This window comes from Oryctolagus cuniculus, chromosome 21, assembly GCF_964237555.1.
Source record: "Oryctolagus cuniculus chromosome 21, mOryCun1.1, whole genome shotgun sequence".
NCBI lineage: Eukaryota > Metazoa > Chordata > Mammalia > Lagomorpha > Leporidae > Oryctolagus > Oryctolagus cuniculus.
In genome coordinates this window covers 23,824,483-23,842,671 of record NC_091452.1, presented here as the reverse complement: position 1 = coordinate 23,842,671, position 18,189 = coordinate 23,824,483, and the positions used below count along the sequence as shown (strand labels likewise).

Below are 18,189 nucleotides of genomic sequence, written 5' to 3'. Positions count from 1 at the left end.
CGGAGAGCAGGCCCATCAGATAGGGACGCCTGGCAGCCATGCTGATGTGGAATTTGCCCCGGGATGGCGGGGGCAGCGCGGCCCTGATGTGGCCCAGGCTCCACGGGTGGCCAGCTGAGTGCTTACTGCCCACAGCCGGAGCCCAGGAATCCTGGCTGCAGGCAGGCATCCTGGCTCTTGGGTGAGAGAGAAAAGGCCCAGCCCGGACCTGGAGAAGGGTGCGGATGGGGCACCCACATCCTACAGCCTTGCTCTCCGCCTTGGTGTGTGCCCTGGAGAGGCGGGCTCTGCTGAGACCCCTTAGTGGCCGGCCAGCTCAGCTCCCTTCAGGGTTCCTGGCACATCCCCATCCTATGGGTGCCAACAGTGTCCCCAGCTTGCACTGGCCCGGAGCAGGACGCCATACCTTCCATTGGATCCTCAAGTCTCCCCACCAAAAGTTAAGCCTCTTGTCCTGCGGCCTCATCCCCAGAGCTGTGAGCGGCTCCCCACCCCACCACCACCACGGCCCAGGCACCCTCGAGTCCCCGAACGAGGCTGGGGGCTCGGCAGAGCCAGAGAGACGGCAGGACAATGGCCCCGTTGGCGCGTTGGGGACAAACGGGCCTTGTTGGGCAGGCGGCGGGGGCGCGGCTGTGCGCCCTGGCGCGCTGAATGCGGCTTCTGTGCGTCCTGGGCGAGCGCGCAGGGGCTGGGACCGGTCCGGGAGGGGGCCAGGGCCCGGGGCGCCTATTGGCCGGAGCGCCGCAGGCGGGCTGAGCTGGCGGCCGCACCTGCCCCGGAGCTGGCGCGGCGGCGGCGGGGCGGGGGCATGGACCAGGCCTGGCTGAGTGGGAACCCCGGGCGGGTGAGCCCCGCCGCCCAGTGAGCGCCCGGGCCGCGCGGCCCGGGGCCGAGTCAGCCACGCTGAGCCGGAGGAGGACAGAGACAAGGTACGTCCTGGGATCCAGCCCCCACCACCCGCTTGCGCCCTGCCTCAGTCTACCCGCTCAGCAACCCTGCCTATCCTGCAGATTGGGGCAGCTTGCATGGCAGAAGGGCCCGCCACTGCTCTCGGAGCCAGGCGCCCCTGCCAAGGCCAGGGGGTGGTCCCAAGGGGCCAGGGAGGCCCCCGCGGGCTGGTGCCGGCTACCCTTGGTTTTTCCTCCCTGGCTTTCCACTTTCCGGGGTTTCCCCAGTCCCTGAAGGTGTGGTGGGTGGTGCTGGAGAAAGCCGGCTGCTGGGCCCAGCTGGAGAGCAGCACCCATTAATGATTAATCTTGGCCCTTGTGGCCTGAACCTGGGGAGGAGGGGCAGGGATCTCCCTCTCCCCACCATCCCATGGTGGAAGGGGGTCCCGGAGAAGGGATGGACCCCTTTGCTTGGGAAAGGCCCCGCCCTGAACCCCCAGAGGGAGCAAGGCCACCAAGGAGAGGCTTAGGGGACAAACCCTGGTATCCAGGAGGGGTGCCCTGGGAAACCCCTCAGGTGCCTGCTTCCTGGGCTAGTGCCGGGGAGGCGGGGCCTGGTCCGTCTGCCCCTGGGTCCCAGGCCAGATCCTTGGGCACAGTAGAACATAGCTGTGGCCTCCCTTCCCCGGCTGCCCCAGTGCACATCTGGCTGCTGTAACCCACACCGGGGAGGGAGGGAGGGCAGCCGGCCTGACACCCGATCCCCCTGGTTGCCGTGGTGACAGGTGCCATGGAAATCCTGGAGAGGAAAGAGGTGTGGAGGACGGTCCAGCCCAGAAAAATCCACCCCTTGCTTTCCTGGCGTGGGGGGCGGGAGGCCCAGAGGAGGTGAGGTTGTTCAGGATCACGTAGGAAACAGAGGAGGACAAGCCTGTGCCAGCAGGGTCCCTGTACTGCAGGGAGGAGGCATTTTTGCTACTTATTCCCATTATCCAGAGAGGGACACTGAGGCACGGGGACATTTGGGGACTTGTGACAGGGCAGAGGTGGTTAGATGGGCTCCGAATCACAGGGGTCTTGCGCTGGGGCCCTCTCTCAGGACCTCTCTGCCCCTCTGAGGTCCTGGCCTCTTGTGTGTGCCTGGGCTACCCCCAAACACCCAGCTTGGGACCCCTCCCCCCTTGCCACCCTGGCTCCCAGCTCCGCCTGACACTCGGGGGCTGGGCCGGTTGCTACCCCGGGAGCAGAGACAACAGGAGCCCTGTTCCCAGCTGCTTCAATCCCCGCTTCTCGCTCGGGCAGAGTGCTGCCTGGAGGAAGCGCCCCGTGGACAAAGCACACCTGCTTACCCTGCATCCCCTGCCCCTGCCAGCCCAGGGCTCTCCAGCTGCCCCAGCCAGAGAGGGGAGCATGTCCCCTCCCGCCGGGCTCCCAGGGATTGAGTGTGCCACCCAAGGAGGAAGGCAATGATTAACCCAGGAGAAGGCGGCACGGATAGAGGAATTCTGGGCATGGAGGCAGGCTTCTCTGGGGCTGCTGCTTTGCTCTGACTGGGTGAGGAGTGAGGACAGCCCCTTTGGGGAGCCCTACAGGGCTCCGGGCAGGGCAGGGCAGAATGGAGCAGAGGTACCCACGGAACTCACAGGGCTGGGGACCCGCTGCAATCGCCAGGTGAGAGGTGACACAGCAGGAGGATGTGGGGGCCCGGAGGGTACAGAGCAGAGGTCAGGTATGGCTTGGGCTCCCCCAGACCTGGCTGGCGCAGTGTCCTGACCCCCCAAGCCCCAGCCGGGTCTCAGTTTTGTGGGATGTGAGATACGAGGGTTGGGGCTCCTGGAGTCGGATGTGGGACGCACGGGTGCGTGGCCCTCCAGGAGTCTGCACTGGCGGATCCTGCTTCCCTGGGCCGGGTGCGGACCTGGGGGGACCATAGCCATCAGCAGGCACGGCACCGAGCGTATGCCAGCGCCATCTGATCCTTGTGGCAAGCCTGAACCAGCGTCTCTGTCCTTTCATTTTAGGCAGCAGGCTGAGCCTAGAGAAGTCACTTGCCCAAAGTCGCCCCACTGGGGAGTGGTAGAACAGATTCGTGACCAGCTCCTAACAAGGTGCCCAGCAGAGGGTGTGCCCATCCAGTAGTGCATAAAAACCTGCCTAGTGCTACCCCCTGGTATATGCAGAGAAGTACCATCGCCGTTCTTTGGAAACTATTTCAGGCATGTTATAAAGGAGAGAGAATGAAATCCAGGGTTTGGGTGCCTGGGAAGAAGCCGCTGGCTTTAGGGGAGTGAGCCTGTGACTTACCACTCCGCAGCTAGGGGTCGCTTGCTCGAATCTGCCACCTGGAGAGGCAATGATTTTGCTGGTGGGCAAAGCATAGACTCCCCCTCCTTCTAGCCTGGGCATTGAGCCCCTCTACAAGCCCTCCATCCTCTCACCCTGCTCCCTGCTCCGTCCCCGTCCCGTGGGTCCAGCAGAGGCCACCGAGAGGGTCCATTGAGCTCATGGGTGTGTGTGTGTGTGTGTGTGTGTGTGTGTGACTGCCCTTTGTAAGAGCAGAGGGTGACCCTGCGAGATCAAAAAGAACTCTGTGACTCATCGAAGAACATTGCCCTCCTTCGGCTGCCAGGCCTCGTACCACCTGGCACTCCTGTGTCCCGTCAAGGGGCCATTCGGAGGTGGGCCTGGGAGTCAGCAAGTTGGGGTCCCGCTGCATCGCCCCGCCCCCGGGCGGTCCTCCCCATCTCGGCCCCAGCATGGCACTGGAGAGGGGTTCAGAGTGCGGAAGCTTCCAGATCTCTGCCAGGCCCCTGCTACCCCTTCCCCACTGAGGTTCAGAGACGGCAGCTGGGTCGCCAGGGTCACACAGGAGGGTGGGGGTTGGCTCGGACCCACACATTGGCGTGTGTCCCTCTGCCAGCCAGCCAGGTGCGGCTGTTCATCATGGAAAGGCCTTTACTCTTTATTCTTATTTGCTCTCCAAAATAATCCAGCCTCTTTTTGTAAAAGTGTGTGTGTGTGTGTGTGTATGAGGAGTCTCCAAAAAGTTTGTGGAAAATATACATGATGGAAAAAAAAACTATGCACGGATTTCCGTTTCTTTGGAACCGAAAAATAAACCTAATTTTTTAAACTCCATTTCCCACGACTTTTTGAAGCACCTCATATATGTCATCAGAGAATCCAAACACATCTCTGATCTCTTGTTGGCTTCTATTCTCCAAACACAGGGGCACCTGCTGGCCCGAGGGATGGGCACCATGAGAACTGTTAAGAGTTGCGGTCACCATAGGGAAAGACTTTTTGTCTCGCTATTAAAGCGCCTTCCATGTTCCCATGGGATTTCCCTCCAGCTACCGGAAACAGCTGGGGGACACCCTCACCCCACTTCCTGTGCCAGAGCCCTGTCCCTGTGTGTGCCCACTCAGCCTATACACATCAGCCGAGGATGGGTCATGGGGGGAGCCGTGGTGGTGCCGCTGAGCATCTCGGGGCAGGGTGGGGGGAGGCTCTTCCCTACCTGCTCCCCTGAGTGCAGGCATCCTCCCCACCCGCACCCTTTTCCTGGTGCCTCCAAATACTCCTGTGGCCTCAGATCCCACCTCTGTGCCCGTGGCCCCCAGCCTCTGGGCATTCTGGGAGCATCTCATGCATCCCGCAGACTCAACAGGTTCTAAAACAGAACTTGACCTTGCCCGTTCCTCCCCTGCCCACCACTAAGCCCAGCCTTTCTCAGCTTCCCCTGCTCAAGGGGTCACCTTCGGCCCCTGCCTCCCCTCCGGGACACCTGGTGACCCACCAGATGCTGGCCGTGCCGTGCCGTGCCTACAGGTGGCTCCTGTGCGCCCCTGCCTTCCCCGTGCTCCGGGTGCTCTCACACTTGCACAGGTGGGGTGACAGCCACCAGGTCCGCCCGCTTCTCCACTCCTTCCCCAGCCCCGCAGCTCATCTGTCACCTGCTAGGAATGCTTGGCTGAAGCCCTCCCAGGCTCCCCGTAGGCATACTTCCCAAGGCCCCTGCACACCCCGCTGGCCCCTGTGGTCTCCCCTGCCCACCTAAGCTCTTACTGGCACGCATGTGGACACTGCATCCTGGCCACATGAGTGAGTTTGCCGATTGCCCGGGGCCTTTGCACATCTTTTCTCTCTGCCTGGTTGATTCCAGCACAGGCTCATTAGCTAGTGCTGGTGCTGTAACAGACAAGCCCGGAGTCCCAAAGGGCTTAACACAATGGCAATTTAGTTCTCATTTTCTTGAAATTCCATGGGTGTTTCTTAGGCAGTGATACAGAGATCCAGGCTCCTCCCATCTCATGTCCCACCCACCCCACCCCACCACCTCCACTTCCAGACCCTTGGAGACCACCCCATTCATTCCCCCCAGGGCAGAGGAAGCCACAGAGAAGGTCCGCCCTCCTAACTCATCAGCTGTCATTCTGCTCACACCCCATTGGCCGGAATCCAATCACATGAGGACACTGAACTGCAAGGGAGGATGGGAAATGTAGTTTAGTCATGTGACCAGGGAATAAAGGGGACTCATTTGGAAAGACAGCAGCCAGCTTCCACCATCCAGGGGAGCCCCCTACTCCAAGAAGTCTCCCTGATGCCATCCCCTACCCGGGCTTGATCAGGTTTTCCTCTGTGTTCCAGGAAGCCCCAGTTACTCCCTTGGTTTCCCCTGTCTTCCCCTAGTGCCGTGAGCCCTGAGCTCCCAGCTCTGGTCGTCATGAAGACACCTTGTCCCACCTGGGCATGTCTGGCCTCCGTTCCAGCTGCCTGCTGGGAGGCCACAGTGATGGCTCAAGTAGTTGGGTCCCTGCCTCCCATGTGGGAGCCCCAGCTGAGTTCCTGGCTGGCTCCAAGCTTCAGCCTGGCCCAGCCGTGGCCATGGCAGGTGTTGGGAGGACATGAGCCAATGAATGAGAAAGCTGCCTAAAGAAATCCCTCCCATAATCTATCTATATGGAGCTACAGACAGAGAAAATGTAAAAAGGCTCGGACCAAAACTTTAATGGCAGCAACCTCTGGGGATAGGGCTATTTGAATCATCATCTTTTTTTTTTTTTTTTTTTTTTTTTTTTTAAGATTTACTTATTTATTTGAGAGGCAGAGTTATAGACAGAGAGAGAGAGAGACAGAAAGAGAGGACTTCCACCTGCTGGTTCACTCCCCAAATGGCCACAACAGCCGGAGCTGGGTTGATCTGAAGCCAGGAGCTGCTTCCAGGTCTCCCAAGTGGGTGCAGGGTCCCAGGCACTTGGGCCATCTTCTGCTGCTTTCCCAGGCCATTAGCAGGACGCTGGATTGGAAGAGGAGCAGCTGGGACTTGAACTGGCGCCCATATGGGATGCCAGTGCCTCAGGCGGAGGCATAGTCTGCTATGCCACAGCACCGGCCCTGAATCAATTTGTTTATGCTTTCCTGTATTGTCTGAATTTTTTTTTTTTTTAGTGAGCCTGGAATTTTTTTAAATTTTGTTTTTTATTTGAGAGAGACAGACAGAGATGCCATCTGCTTGTTCACTCCCTAAATGCATGCAACAGCCAGGGCTGGGCCAGGCCAAAGCCAGGAGCCAGGATCTTAATCCAAGTCTCCCGTGTAGCTGGCAGGGATCCAAATACCGGAGCCGTCACCCGCTGCCTCCCAGGGTGCTCATTAGCAAGAAACTGCTCTCAGGAGGGCTCGAACCCGGGCCACGGGCGGGAGGGCCAGAGCTCTGTCTGTCCCTGCTTGGGTGAGCGTCTCACCTCTCCCCTGGTGACTGGGTGGGAAAGGGCGCTCCGCGGCGAGGATGACAGGGCACACACCCGAGGCAGGCCCTGCGCTCAGGACTGAACCCTTTTCGGTTCAGAGTCCACACTCGTAAAGCACCAGCCCGTGCCGCTGGGTGCCAGCTCTGCCCATGATTTACCCCTATAAAGCTCTCTTCATGCGGTTCAGCCCAGGAGGCCTGATAGCAGGTAAAACAAGATAAAGAAACAACTCCATAGCATGACCCGCACCGGATCCCCGTGGGCCAAGCTCCGGTATTTTCATGGGGGCTGGGGGCGAGGGGCTGCTCCCAGGCTGGGAAGGGCCGCGGGAGGGAGCAAGTATCGGATGCTGCAGGCTGGAACCCGGGCGAGTGTGCCCAGTTGGGGGAAAAATGTCCAGCCCACAGGGATATGATTCATGGATGACGATATTGGCCCCCCCAAACGGGAGAGAGAGATCTTCCATCCGCCCATCCCCTGCCCCAAATGCCTACAACAGCCGGGGCTGGGCCAGGCTGAAGCCAGGAGCTGGGAGCTCTACCTCTACTTGAGTCATATCCTCTGCCTTCCCAGGGTGCCCTTCAGCGGGAAGCTGGGACCTGAAGCGGAGCCGGGACTCGAACCCAGGCACTCCAGTATGGGAGGCGGGCATCCCAAGCAGTGTCTTACCCACTGCACCAGACACCCGCGCCAGGCTCAGGTTTTTGTAACAACTCCATCTCACGAGAGCCGATTCAGGGTCCCACCAAACACTGCTTTCCTCTTGTCCAAGGGGGCCACCCTCGGTGACCTAAGGACCTTCCAAGGGACCAAGCTTAAGGGAAGACGGGGAGGGGTGGGGGGTGGGGGGTGTTGTGTTCTGGGCACAAGAGGACAAAACCAAGAGAAAACACCTGAACCTGAACCTGAACCTGCCCCTTCCTGCCTAGACCCCAGCACTGGCAGGCAGCCCTGGTCCCGCACAGGGGGGCCCAGGGTCTTTGTCTTACCCCAGGGTGCAGGCCCGGCAGGTGGGGATCTTGCGCTCTCTTGGATGAGGGGTTTTGAACTCGCGGGGTAAAATCTCACCAGCTTCATCCACCCTCGAGCTGTGGTCAGAGACTCTGCCTCCTGGAAGCCTTCCAGGCTGACTCCGTGGCTCTGGGCCCCTGCAGGTTTGGCATCAGCCTCGGTTCTTCGTTGTGGTACCTCTGCATCTTTCAGCCTCTGTGTCTGGCAGGTCTGTTCTTTATTAGCCTGGTGTGACCTTGGACAGGTGACTTCTCCTCCTGCAGCCTTGGCTTCTTCACCTGGGGAGTGGGCTACCGGGGGCGCTTGGCACACAGGGCAGCCGTGAGACTTCCATGAGTGTCCTCGCAGCACCGCCACCCCCTCCCCACCCCCACAGCTCCCGCCTCGCTGTCCCTCCCTCCACCTTCCCCTTGGAACCTGTCCTGGGCTCTCTGCAGGGCTTCTGCGGTTGCCACGTCCTTGGCTCAAGGACGCTGGGTTTGCTGAACCCTTGGATGAATGAAGCTGCCTTACTGTCCCGTGGAAGTGGTGGGGGGCAAGGGGAGGAGGAGGGGACGAGGGCCAGGGCACCACCTACAGGGTACTGAGGTGCACCTGCTCTCCCCAGGGAGAGGACTCATGAATATTCACACCCGCTGGAGCGAGAGGGAGCCAGCCAGCCTGCCTGCTGCTGGGTGTCATTGGAGTGCTCCCGTCTCCCAGTGCCCAGAGGCAGCCTGGGAGTCGTGGCTCAGGCAGACAGAGGAAAGGGACAGCCACAGCCGAGGTGAGTGTGTCCCCTCTTCCCCTGCACGGGGCTCAGGGGGTGAGCAGGACACCCGGGGGCGGAGGCCTGCCTGGTGGAGGTGATCCACCCAGGTTTTCCATCCTGGTCTCGGTGTCCCTGTGTGTAGCATGGAGGAACCGAATCTTGGTTCTTCATCTTTCCCCCAAAGAGACTTCGTGCACTTGAACAGGAGGATGGCTGGGCCTGGCCTGCCACCAGCCGTCTGTGCACTGATGGAGGCTGCTGTGGCTGGGGTATGGATGGAGTGGGCTGGCAGAGGGGACAGTCTACACCGTGCTTGCCACCACTAAGGTTAAAATAGACGGGAGACTCAGCTTCTACTCTGTCTCTGCTTCGGCTGTGCTGTGTGACGTCGAGGGTGCCCCTGCCATCTCTGAGGCTCAGCCTCCCTGCCTCTCTTCAACCTGGAGGCCGTGAGGGTCGGGCTGCGCTGGGTTGGCCTTGGACCGCGGGCTGTCAGCTGGGACCCCGGTGGGGACGGATAGGACAGTTCCAGCGATGGTGGCAGAGCAGGTTCACTGAGTGACTGCGGGACCCCCGGGACTGGGCGCCGTCCGTGTGGACTGTTGGGTGTGGAACGCACAGCAATGCCCGGATCCCTGTGTCGGAGGGAGAGCTGGTGCCTGGGGCTGCGTCCTCTCAGTCACGCTACCCGCCCCGGGCAGCCCAGCCACCGTAGATCCTGAATGAGGAGTCACAGGGGTCATTCATCAAACATTCACGCGGTGCCAGGCCCCGGGAAGCCCGAGGATGAGTCACCGGCAAGCTAGGAGGGAACTAGTCTCTGTACTCCCATGCCCGCGTGCTGATAATAATATTACCCTGCTGTCACTATTAATAATTAAATCGTATTGATCTTCCCAGAGCACAGAGCACATAGAATTTCCCTGTGCCGTACACCCCCCGGAAGGCACCGTTCTCCCTCAGGCCAGACTCCCAGGGGCTCTGCCCACACAAGCAGACCCAGGCTCAGAGCAGGTGAGCTCCACGGCCAAGGTCACAGAGGCCAGGTAGGAAGGAAGCCACCAGCCAGCACAGGAGACACCAGTCACCAAGGCCCCCCTCTCTGACTCCTCTCCCTCCTCCCGGCTGCCGGCTCAGCCCACCAAGGCCAAACCCTGCTGCGCCCGCCCCTGGCCCTGTGTGCCTCTGCCTTCTGTGATGGGGGCTTTCGCAGTGCACACACCCAGCCTCCGTCCCTGCTCTGGGCTTGCGACATACCTGGCAGGGATGGCCATGGACCAGGCAGGAAATAGGGGACTGCAGGGTCCACAGACCTGGGCTCGAACTCCTGACCCCGGGCAAATCATGCAGCTCCTGGAGCTTGCAATGTGAGAGCGACAGTGGGGTGGGGGTAGGGGCTGGCAGTCAGTCACACGCTTTAGAAAAGCCCCCTCCCCAAGCCCGGCTCATAGCAGTAGCTGCAAAGTGAACCCCTGGGCTGGCACATGCCCCGTATCCTGCCAGAACACAGCAGGGGCGTGCCCAGGTTGGAGAAGCCCAAGTAGAACAAATAAGTGAGTGAACCAGTAATCAGGTGTGGGGTCGGGGGAGGGGGCGGACCTGGGCTGGGCCAGGTGAAGTCTGATTGGTGGTCGGGAGGCTGCTCTGCCCCCTGCTGCCCAGCCTCTGCCCAGGGTCTCCACAGAGCAGCCTCCAGGAGTTCTGGAAAGCACCCGGGTGAGTGGGGCTGCTGGGGCAGGAGTGCGCCCTGGGCCGTGCAGAGGGGGAGCCCCAGGGATTCCTAGCCCCTCCCCCATTTTAACAGCAGAGAAACTGGGGCCCTGGGCCTCAGTCTGGGTTTTAGGCTCTGGGCTGGCTTTAGCTGTGTTTTCTGCTGGGCCTCTAGGGGGCGGGAGGCTGGCTGGCAGGAGCGCTGGAGGAGGGCGGGTTGGTGGCTGGTGGGTTTGTGCTCCTTGTCCAGGGCTGGGAGCCTGCCCGCAGGGGTCCAGGAGGGCTGCAAGCAACTCTCTCTGTGCCTGGCCGTGTGGCCCTTTCCCAGGAAGGTCCCCAGAGCTCAGGGGGCTCCCAGCTGCTCCGCTTTTCAGATGAGAAGCAAATGCCCCGGGGTCCTCAGCTTGTCTAAAGGCACAGGGCCTGAAGTGCCCCTCCCCCACATCAGGCCCCTCCAAGGCCAGAGCATGGCAGGCTGGCTGCCCTCCCCTCGCGAACTTTATAATTTCATTATGTGAATGTGTTCAGTATCACATATGGCCTTTTTTGTTCCTGATTAAAAGAGATATGCGCCTTTAAAAAATGTCATGTGACAGAAATGCATCGTGTATAGAAATATCCCCGATAGACCTCTTATGGGTTGGGCATTCCTAAGCCAAGATTCCCCACTCTAAAACGTTCCAAAATCCGAGACTTGCTGAAGAATTCTAAAAACGGAAAATCCCAGCCCTGACCTCGGTGCGACACGTCCCAGTCCGAACACAGGCACACTACAAATACTGTGCGAGGTGCATGGTGTGCATCGATTTTCTGTGTACGCTTGGGTCCTTTCCCCAAGTTAGCTCATTATGAATATGCAAATATCTCTGACCCCCCGCCCCCAATTCAAATATTTCAGCAACACCGCTGAGCCTAATTGGAAAAGGGATACTCGACCTGTTCCTGTTTCCTGCCTATCTGAATGTTTACCTCCATGCATATATGTATGGGGGTGCGGTGCGTATGTTCTAGAACTTTCTTTTTTTCCAGACAAAGAGATCATGGTGCGTTTTTAGCTTTTTTTAAAAATTTGTTTGTGTTTAAGATGTATTTATTTGAAAGGCAGAGTTACAGAGAGGGAGAGACAGAGAGAGGTCTTCCACCTGCTGGTTCACTCCCACAAATGGTAGCAGTGGCTGGGGCTGGGCCAGGCCAAAGCCAGGAGCCAGGAGCTTCATCCCGGTCCGACATTGGTGCTTCCCCAGGCGCATTAGCAGTGCTCTGGATTGGAAGCGGAGCAGCCGGGACTCGAACCAGTGCTCAGAGACAGCTCATATACCGGCCCAACCTTGTTTTTTTTTTTAGTATCTACAGATGACTTTCTTCTGGGGATGGGCCTTGATTTATGGGATGAGCCTTGATTTTTTTTTTTTTTTTTTTTTTGTTTCTGAGCTGCTGTGACCGCCCTTGCACACACAGGTGACTTTGCACAGGTGACTGTTTCCATGCGCCAGTGGGGAGGCAGAGAACCTTGTCCCTGCCTTCTCTCACACCACTGCTTTCTGGAAATGTCCCGCACCCTCCCCAGTCCAGACCCCGGCCCCTCCTTGCACAGTGAGCAGGGGCATCCCGTTGCCGCACAGGAGGCCACGTTCCTGATTACATAGCTCTCTCCTAGGAGGAGACATTTCTAGGACTCAGCCATGGGTGCCAGCTGCTCGGGAGGGGGCGGTGCCTGGAGGGCCCCATTTCCGGGGAAGAATTTGTCGGAGCTGTGAGTGACTTTCCCAGGGAGTGTGGGACCCTCCCCCCAGCAAGGCGGTTTGCCTTCTGCCCCTGGGGACAGTGGTGATGGACCACGCTGTGTGTGTGTGGCGACAGGGCTGTACGCGTGACCTCTTGTGGCCGCAGGAGCTCAGGGCCCTGTGCCCCATGAGCCAGCAGGGAAGTGGAAAGTTTCAGGCGCTGGCTTTGTCTCTGCCTGAGTGACAGTGGAAGATTTGGGTGTCTCCTGGACACGGGCTGAACGAGCTGCCATGAACTCCTTCCCCCAAACAAACAAACAGCAATCACAACACTTAGGATATCTGATGAAAATGGAAAATTGATTTTTTTAAGTATAAGTATATCCCATATAATATGTGGGATATACTTATACTCCAAAAAAGTTTTTTTTTTTTTTAAACAATTGCCTATCAGAAATTCAAATTTAACTATGCAGACTGAGCTGCCGGCAATGTGTGTGCGTGGGCAGAGGCCTGGCCTGCTCTGTGGCCAGAACCCACACTGCTTATTATACTGAGCCTCAGTTTCCCCAACTGCTGCTGCTAAAGCCCCCAACGGCTCAGGGGCCCCTGCAGAGAGAGGAGATGCCCCAGCCCCTCCCTTGGACAGGAGACAAAGGAGGAGGCTGGGCGTTCCGGGGAAGAGGATCCGGCTTTAACCTGTTTCATTAGGGAACCCTAAAGGGCATGAACAATAAGGTAAGGTCTCCCGGCTGCTCCCACCCGGCTCAGAAATGAAAACTGCGCTTGGTCCGCGCCCCTTCCCCAGCCTCTGCCTGCAGCCCCGTGGCCGTCTCTCCCGCACGTGGTTCTCTGCCTAGCTGGCCAGGGCATCTCTGGCCCTGATGGAGCAGACACAGGCAGAGCCCTGCTGCGCCCCCTGCCGGCGGGAGCTCCCAAGGCCCCGGATCCTGACGCTTGTGCCGCCCCGTGCCGCCCCCTACAGGTGCCTGAGATGCCGCCGCCGCCGCCGAAGAAGCGCTGGGAATCCATGGCCAAGGGGCTGGTGCTGGGCGCGCTGTTCACCAGCTTCCTGCTGCTGCTCTACTCCTACGCCGTCCCCCCGCTGCACGCCGGCCTGGCCTCCGCGTGAGTGGCCCGGCGGGGGACCGAGGGTGGGCGGATGGGCGTGGGCGGGGCCCCGAGACCGCTCACCCCCTCAGTGCCCCTCTTCCCGCGCCCTGTACCACGCTGTGCCCGACAGGAGTACCAGCCAGGGCACGACCCAGATGAGTACTCATTGTACCCATCTGTGAAATGGGCACAGTGACAGCGCCTTGTCTTGTGCAGCAGAAGCATGCCCACTGCCCGCAGACAGGGGCACGGGGCTCTGAGGCTGCACTGGGGCCACCGCGGGGGTGACTTGGGCCCAAGAGCACTCAGCTGGCACAGGGCCCTGGATTCGGTGACCCGGGACCCAGGTCCTAGCCAGCAGGCTGTGCCCCCTCCTCGCAGGGCTGCCCAGTGTAGACCAGGCAGAGCCGGGGCCCTTGGGTTGCTGATGTTAAATCGAATGAGGGGAAGGGGCTGGTGTCTGAGTACCGTCAGCCTACAAGAGGGCATTTCCCATGGTGCAACCTGATATAGGACAGTGCTGTGGCTTTGAATGAGACAAGAGCCCCCGTGCCTCGCCTTACGTGGCTCTCACAGCCACAGTCCAGACAGGGCCCGTGTCTGCCCCCATTTCTCAGATGATGAAACTGAGACCAGCGAGGAGAAACCACTGGCTTGGGCACCCAGGCTGGGTCCAGGCCCATGCCGTGCGCCCATCCCAGCTCTTTTTAAGATTTTTATTTGTTTGAAAGAGTACAGAGAGAGAGAGAGAGAGAGAGAGAGAGAGACAGCTCTTCCATCTGCTGGTTCAGTCTCCAAATGTCCACAGCGTCTCGGGCTGGGCCAGGCGGCTGCCAGGAGCCAGGACTTCCATCCTGGTCTCCCACGTGGGTGCAGGGGCCCAAGGATTGGGTCACCTTCCACTGCTTTCCCAGGCGCATTAGCAGGGAGCTGCTGGATCGGAAGTGGAGCGGCCGGGACTCGAACCGGCGCTCCTGTGGGATGCTGGTGTCCCGGGTGGTGCCTTAACCCTCTGCACCACAACGTCCCCCGCCCTCTTGCCAGCTCCCTCGCCACCACTGTCCCTCCCCAGCAGCCTCACTGGCAGAGCCCAGCCCCCACCCCAACCTACCCCCCCCCCGCACCCCGCAGCCTCTGAGGCGCTCTCCCTCCCCCACCGCCCTGTCCCCAGCAGGACCCCGGAGGCCTCAGCACCCTGCTCCCCGCCCCCAGGTGAGCCAGAGCCGCCCACCGCGCCGCCGCCCGCGGGGAGCGCCTCCAACGGCTCGGGCGGCTGCCGGCCGCGCCGGGACATCGTGTTCATGAAGACGCACAAGACGGCCAGCAGCACGCTGCTCAACATCTTGTTCCGCTTCGGCCAGAAACACGGGCTGCGCTTCGCCTTCCCCAACGGCCGCAACGACTTCGACTACCCGGCCTTCTTCGCGCGCAGCCTGGTGCAGGACTACCGGCCCGGCGCCTGCTTCAACATCATCTGCAACCACATGCGCTTCCACTACGACGAGGTGCGCGGCCTGGTGCCGCCCAACGCCACCTTCATCACGGTGCTGCGCGACCCCGCGCGCCTCTTCGAGTCCTCCTTCCACTACTTCGGGCCCGTGGTGCCGCTCACCTGGAAGCTGTCGGGCGGCGACAAGCTGGCCGAGTTCCTGCGGGACCCCGAGCGCTACTACGACCCCGGCGGCTACAACGCGCACTACCTGCGCAACCTGCTCTTCTTCGACCTGGGCTACGACAGCAGCCTGGACCCGCGCAGCCCGCAGGTGCAGGAGCACATCCTGGAGGTGGAGCGCCGCTTCCACCTGGTGCTGCTGCAGGAGTACTTCGACGAGTCGCTCGTGCTGCTCAAGGAGCTGCTGTGCTGGGAGCTGGAGGACGTGCTGTACTTCAAGCTCAACGCGCGCCGCGACTCGCCCGTGCCGCGCCTCTCGGGCGAGCTCTACCGCCGCGCCACCGCCTGGAACATGCTGGACGCGCGCCTCTACCGCCACTTCAACGCCAGCTTCTGGCGCAAGGTGGAGGCCTTCGGGCGCGAGCGCATGGCGCGCGAGGTGGCCGCGCTGCGCTGCGCCAACGAGCGCATGCGGCGCATCTGCATCGACGGCGGCCAGCCCGTGGACGCCGCCGCCATCCAGGACGAGGCCATGCAGCCCTGGCAGCCCCTGGGCGCCAAGTCCATCCTGGGCTACAACCTCAAGAAGAGCATCGGGCCGCGGCACGCGCAGCTCTGCCGGCGCATGCTCACGCCCGAGATCCAGTACCTGATGGACCTCGGGGTCAACCTGTGGGTCACCAAGCTCTGGAAGCTCATCCGGGACTTTCTGCGGTGGTGACCGTCACCACCACTGCCTGCGCGCTGGGTCGCCCGCCCCCAGCGCGCATGCGCACTGCCAGAGCGCTGGGCAGCCACCTGCTGGTGCCGGCCTCCCCCTGCCCCTCCTGGTGCCACCCCGGATCCCCCGGGGCTGAGAGGGGGCTCTCGTGGGGGACACAGCCGGCCAGGACTGGGCCCACCGCACACCGAGAGGGCCTAACCGACATCAGTATTTGACTAATTATGTCATTTTTTATTATTATTAAAGCCTCCAAAAAAAAAAAAAACCCACAAAAAAGAATGTTCTATTTCCTGCCTCCCCTTAAAGGGGAGCCCTCAGAAGTAAAGAATTTGATGTGTTTTTGGTAAGCGGCCTCAGCGGTGGTGACTGGAGGGGCCCTGGGCTGGGGGAACCCCGGGAGCAGGCAGTGGTGCCGGTGCGTGCCCACGCGGAAGACCTGGGTGTGGCAGGGGCAGCCGCGAGCTGCCAACCCCGGGAGATGGTGCGTGGGTGTGGGGGGTTGTGTGCGTGCTGTGATGTGTGGTTGCGTGCAGTGTGTGTGTGGTTGTAGGCTTGAGTGTGGTTGTGGGCATTTGTGTGTGGCTGTGTGCTTGCGTGTGGTATATAGTTTTGTTTGTGGCTGTATGTGCAGTTGCGTGCAGTGTGTGTGGTTGTAGGGTTGTATGTGGTTGTGGGCATTCCTGTGCGGCTGTGTTTGATGGCAGTGTGTAGTGTGTGCGGTTGTGTGCAGTGTGTATGTGGTTGTGGGCTTTCATGTGTGTGGCTGTGTTTGGTTGTGTGCTTGTGTGTGGTGTATAGTCGTGTGTGTGGCTCTGTGTGTGTGTGTGTGTGTCAGTGTGTGAGGTCATGTGATCATCCCAGCGTTAGGCTGGGGCCCTGGCGGGTGGCATCTCAACCCATCTTCCCAGAGCTCAGTGTGGTGGGGCCGGTTACTGTGGCCCCTGAGGTATGGAAGTGGTGGGGCTGGAGCAGAGACGGGGGAAGGGGACACTGGCCTGATCAGGCCCACGTCTGTGCCTGTGTGTGCGAGAGAGCGAGCGAGCGAGCGAGCGAGCCGCAGGCGGTCACTGGGCAGCAGCCCTGGGCCCAGGCTGCCTTTGCGCAGGCACAACCACAACCCTGTTTCACAGACGCGGGAATCGACCTTCCCGGAGGCCGGGCACTCCCCAAGGTCACGAGGCAGGGCGCAGCGGGCCCAGGGCTCGCACGGCTGCCTGGGGGCCTGAATCCTTTCACGTGCCCGGTGCCCCTCTGGCCCCTGCAGGCCCCTCCCCCAGCCCTGCCCACTTCTGCCCTCCATCCCCACCCACGCTCTTCTACCCTGAAATCCAGTACAATTGAGCCAAAAGTATGTGGTGGCCGCCTTATGCCTGCGGTGCCCCCGCTCCTGCGCTGTCCCCATGCATTTGGCCACCAGCGAGATGGCCAGGCACCCTAGAGCTCACGGCCAGGCACCCAGGGCACACGGGGAGTGAGGGGGCAGCGAGGGGAAGCCCCTGGCTCGGTTCCTACAGCACCCTGGGGGCACCAGGGGCCTGTCCAGAGGGTTACGGGATTGTCAGGTTGTGAATCAGGCCTGATTGGCAGAAACTACAGCCGAGCTCCTCCTGTTTTGAGACCTACTTGTGCCAAGTTCAAGGCCAAGTGAGTGCACGCCTTCTCTGATGATCTACACCCTCTCTGCTTCGTGGATGAAATCTCAGAGAGGTTAAGTGACCCCCACAAAGTAACACAGCAAACCGTGCCAAAGCCAGAATTGAAACTGGCATTACTTAGCCATCAACCCCTCACCCGGCTTGTAGGTGAGCTTCTGGCCCCAGCAGGGTAGGGGAGACCACACCAGGATTTCAACAATGCGCTGGTTTTAGCACTAGAAGTCCCACAGTCCTGGGAACCCAGGACCAGCTGGTCACCCTTGGGGCATGATTTGACCCCTCTGGTCCCTGGGGGCCACAGCCTTCACCTCTGTGACTAGAACACCCTTGCAGGCAGCTGGCCCTGTGGTGTAGCGGGTAAAGCCGCCAGCAGCAGAGCCGGCATCCCATATGGGCGCCGGTCGATTCGAGTCCTGGCTGCTCCACTTCTGATCCAGCTCTCTCTGCTGGGGCCTGGGAAAGCAGTGGGGGATGGCCTAGGTTCTTGGGCCCCTGTGCCCATGTGGGAGGACTGGAGGAGGCTCCTGGCTTCAATCGGCTCAGCTCTGGCTGTTAGGGCATCCGGGGAGTGAACCAGCAGACAGAGGACCTCTCTCTGGCTCTCTCTCTGTAACTCTGTCTTTCAAATAAGTAAAATAAATCTTTTTTAAAAGAAGATTAGCTGTAACTTACTGTGCAATATAATAATATCCTGGGTTTGAGGACTCTCATATCATGCCAATGCTAATCTCCTTAAATTATTCATTGCTGTTTTTGGCCCTTAGGGAACCAAGAAAAACAAATCTGGCAGACAACAGGTGCCAAGAATACAAACGACTTCATTGCCCTTACAATCAGCCTGCTCTGCTCTAAGAGTGTAGCAGCCATTAACTCGCTTATCAACAGAATTAACATCTTAATAAGGAGCCCCAGCTCCAAGCCGTGCAGGAACAGGCGTGATTGCCTCCCCCCCCCTCCCCCGTGTCCCCAAGAGGCTGACCAAGACCACCTGAGCTGCAGGCTAGCCTCAGAGAGCCAGGCGGGAGACACACTCAGACCAACCTGACACCCAGCAAGGGCTCAAAGCTTGCAGAAGCCTCAGGACTGGAAAAGGATGTGCCTGGGCTGGGTTGGGGCTTCCTGCTGGCAGCCTGAGGCAGCCAGACTGCTCTTACTACACCTGGGCAGCAGAGGGCCTTGTGCCATCTCCAGCCCCCTGAGACTGGCGACACCCACAGCGGCCAGGCTTCTGAGCTGGATGTGA

At 60.3% G+C, this 18,189-nt stretch overlaps 1 protein-coding gene across 7 annotated transcripts; it reads left to right on the top strand.

Annotated features, from left to right (window-relative positions):
* Positions 1-753: 753 nt before the first annotated feature.
* LOC103351708 (galactosylceramide sulfotransferase) lies at positions 754-15,638 on the top strand. 7 transcript variants are annotated; one of them, XM_051826511.2, is made up of 4 exons: positions 1,672-2,561; positions 8,265-8,423; positions 12,828-12,970; positions 14,168-15,638. In XM_051826511.2, the coding sequence occupies exons 1-4, from the start codon at positions 2,506-2,508 to the stop codon at positions 15,286-15,288; spliced, it is 1,479 nt and encodes a 492-aa protein (XP_051682471.2). In that variant the 5' UTR covers positions 1,672-2,505; the 3' UTR covers positions 15,289-15,638. The 7 variants fall into 7 exon arrangements, with proteins under 7 accessions (XP_051682473.1, XP_051682476.1, XP_051682471.2 ...); XM_051826513.2 differs by lacking the exons at positions 1,672-2,561; positions 8,265-8,423 and adding an exon at positions 754-932 and having other exon boundaries at positions 14,127-15,638; XM_051826516.2 differs by lacking the exons at positions 1,672-2,561; positions 8,265-8,423 and adding an exon at positions 758-932 and having other exon boundaries at positions 14,130-15,638.
* The last annotated feature ends 2,551 nt before the right edge of the window (positions 15,639-18,189 follow it).

What these genes read in the sequence shown, in the direction of transcription:
- LOC103351708 (XM_051826511.2), top strand. Translation starts at nt 2,506, where the DNA reads ATGGAGCAGAGGTACCCACGGAACTCACAGGGCTGGGGACCCGCTGCA. An exon ending in GGACCCGCTGCAATCGCCAG is followed by an intron (nt 2,562 to 8,264) that starts GTGAGAGGTGAC and finishes TGCTCTCCCCAG; the next exon opens with GGAGAGGACTCATGAATATT. An exon ending in CACGCCGGCCTGGCCTCCGC is followed by an intron (nt 12,971 to 14,167) that starts GTGAGTGGCCCG and finishes CCCCGCCCCCAG; the next exon opens with GTGAGCCAGAGCCGCCCACC.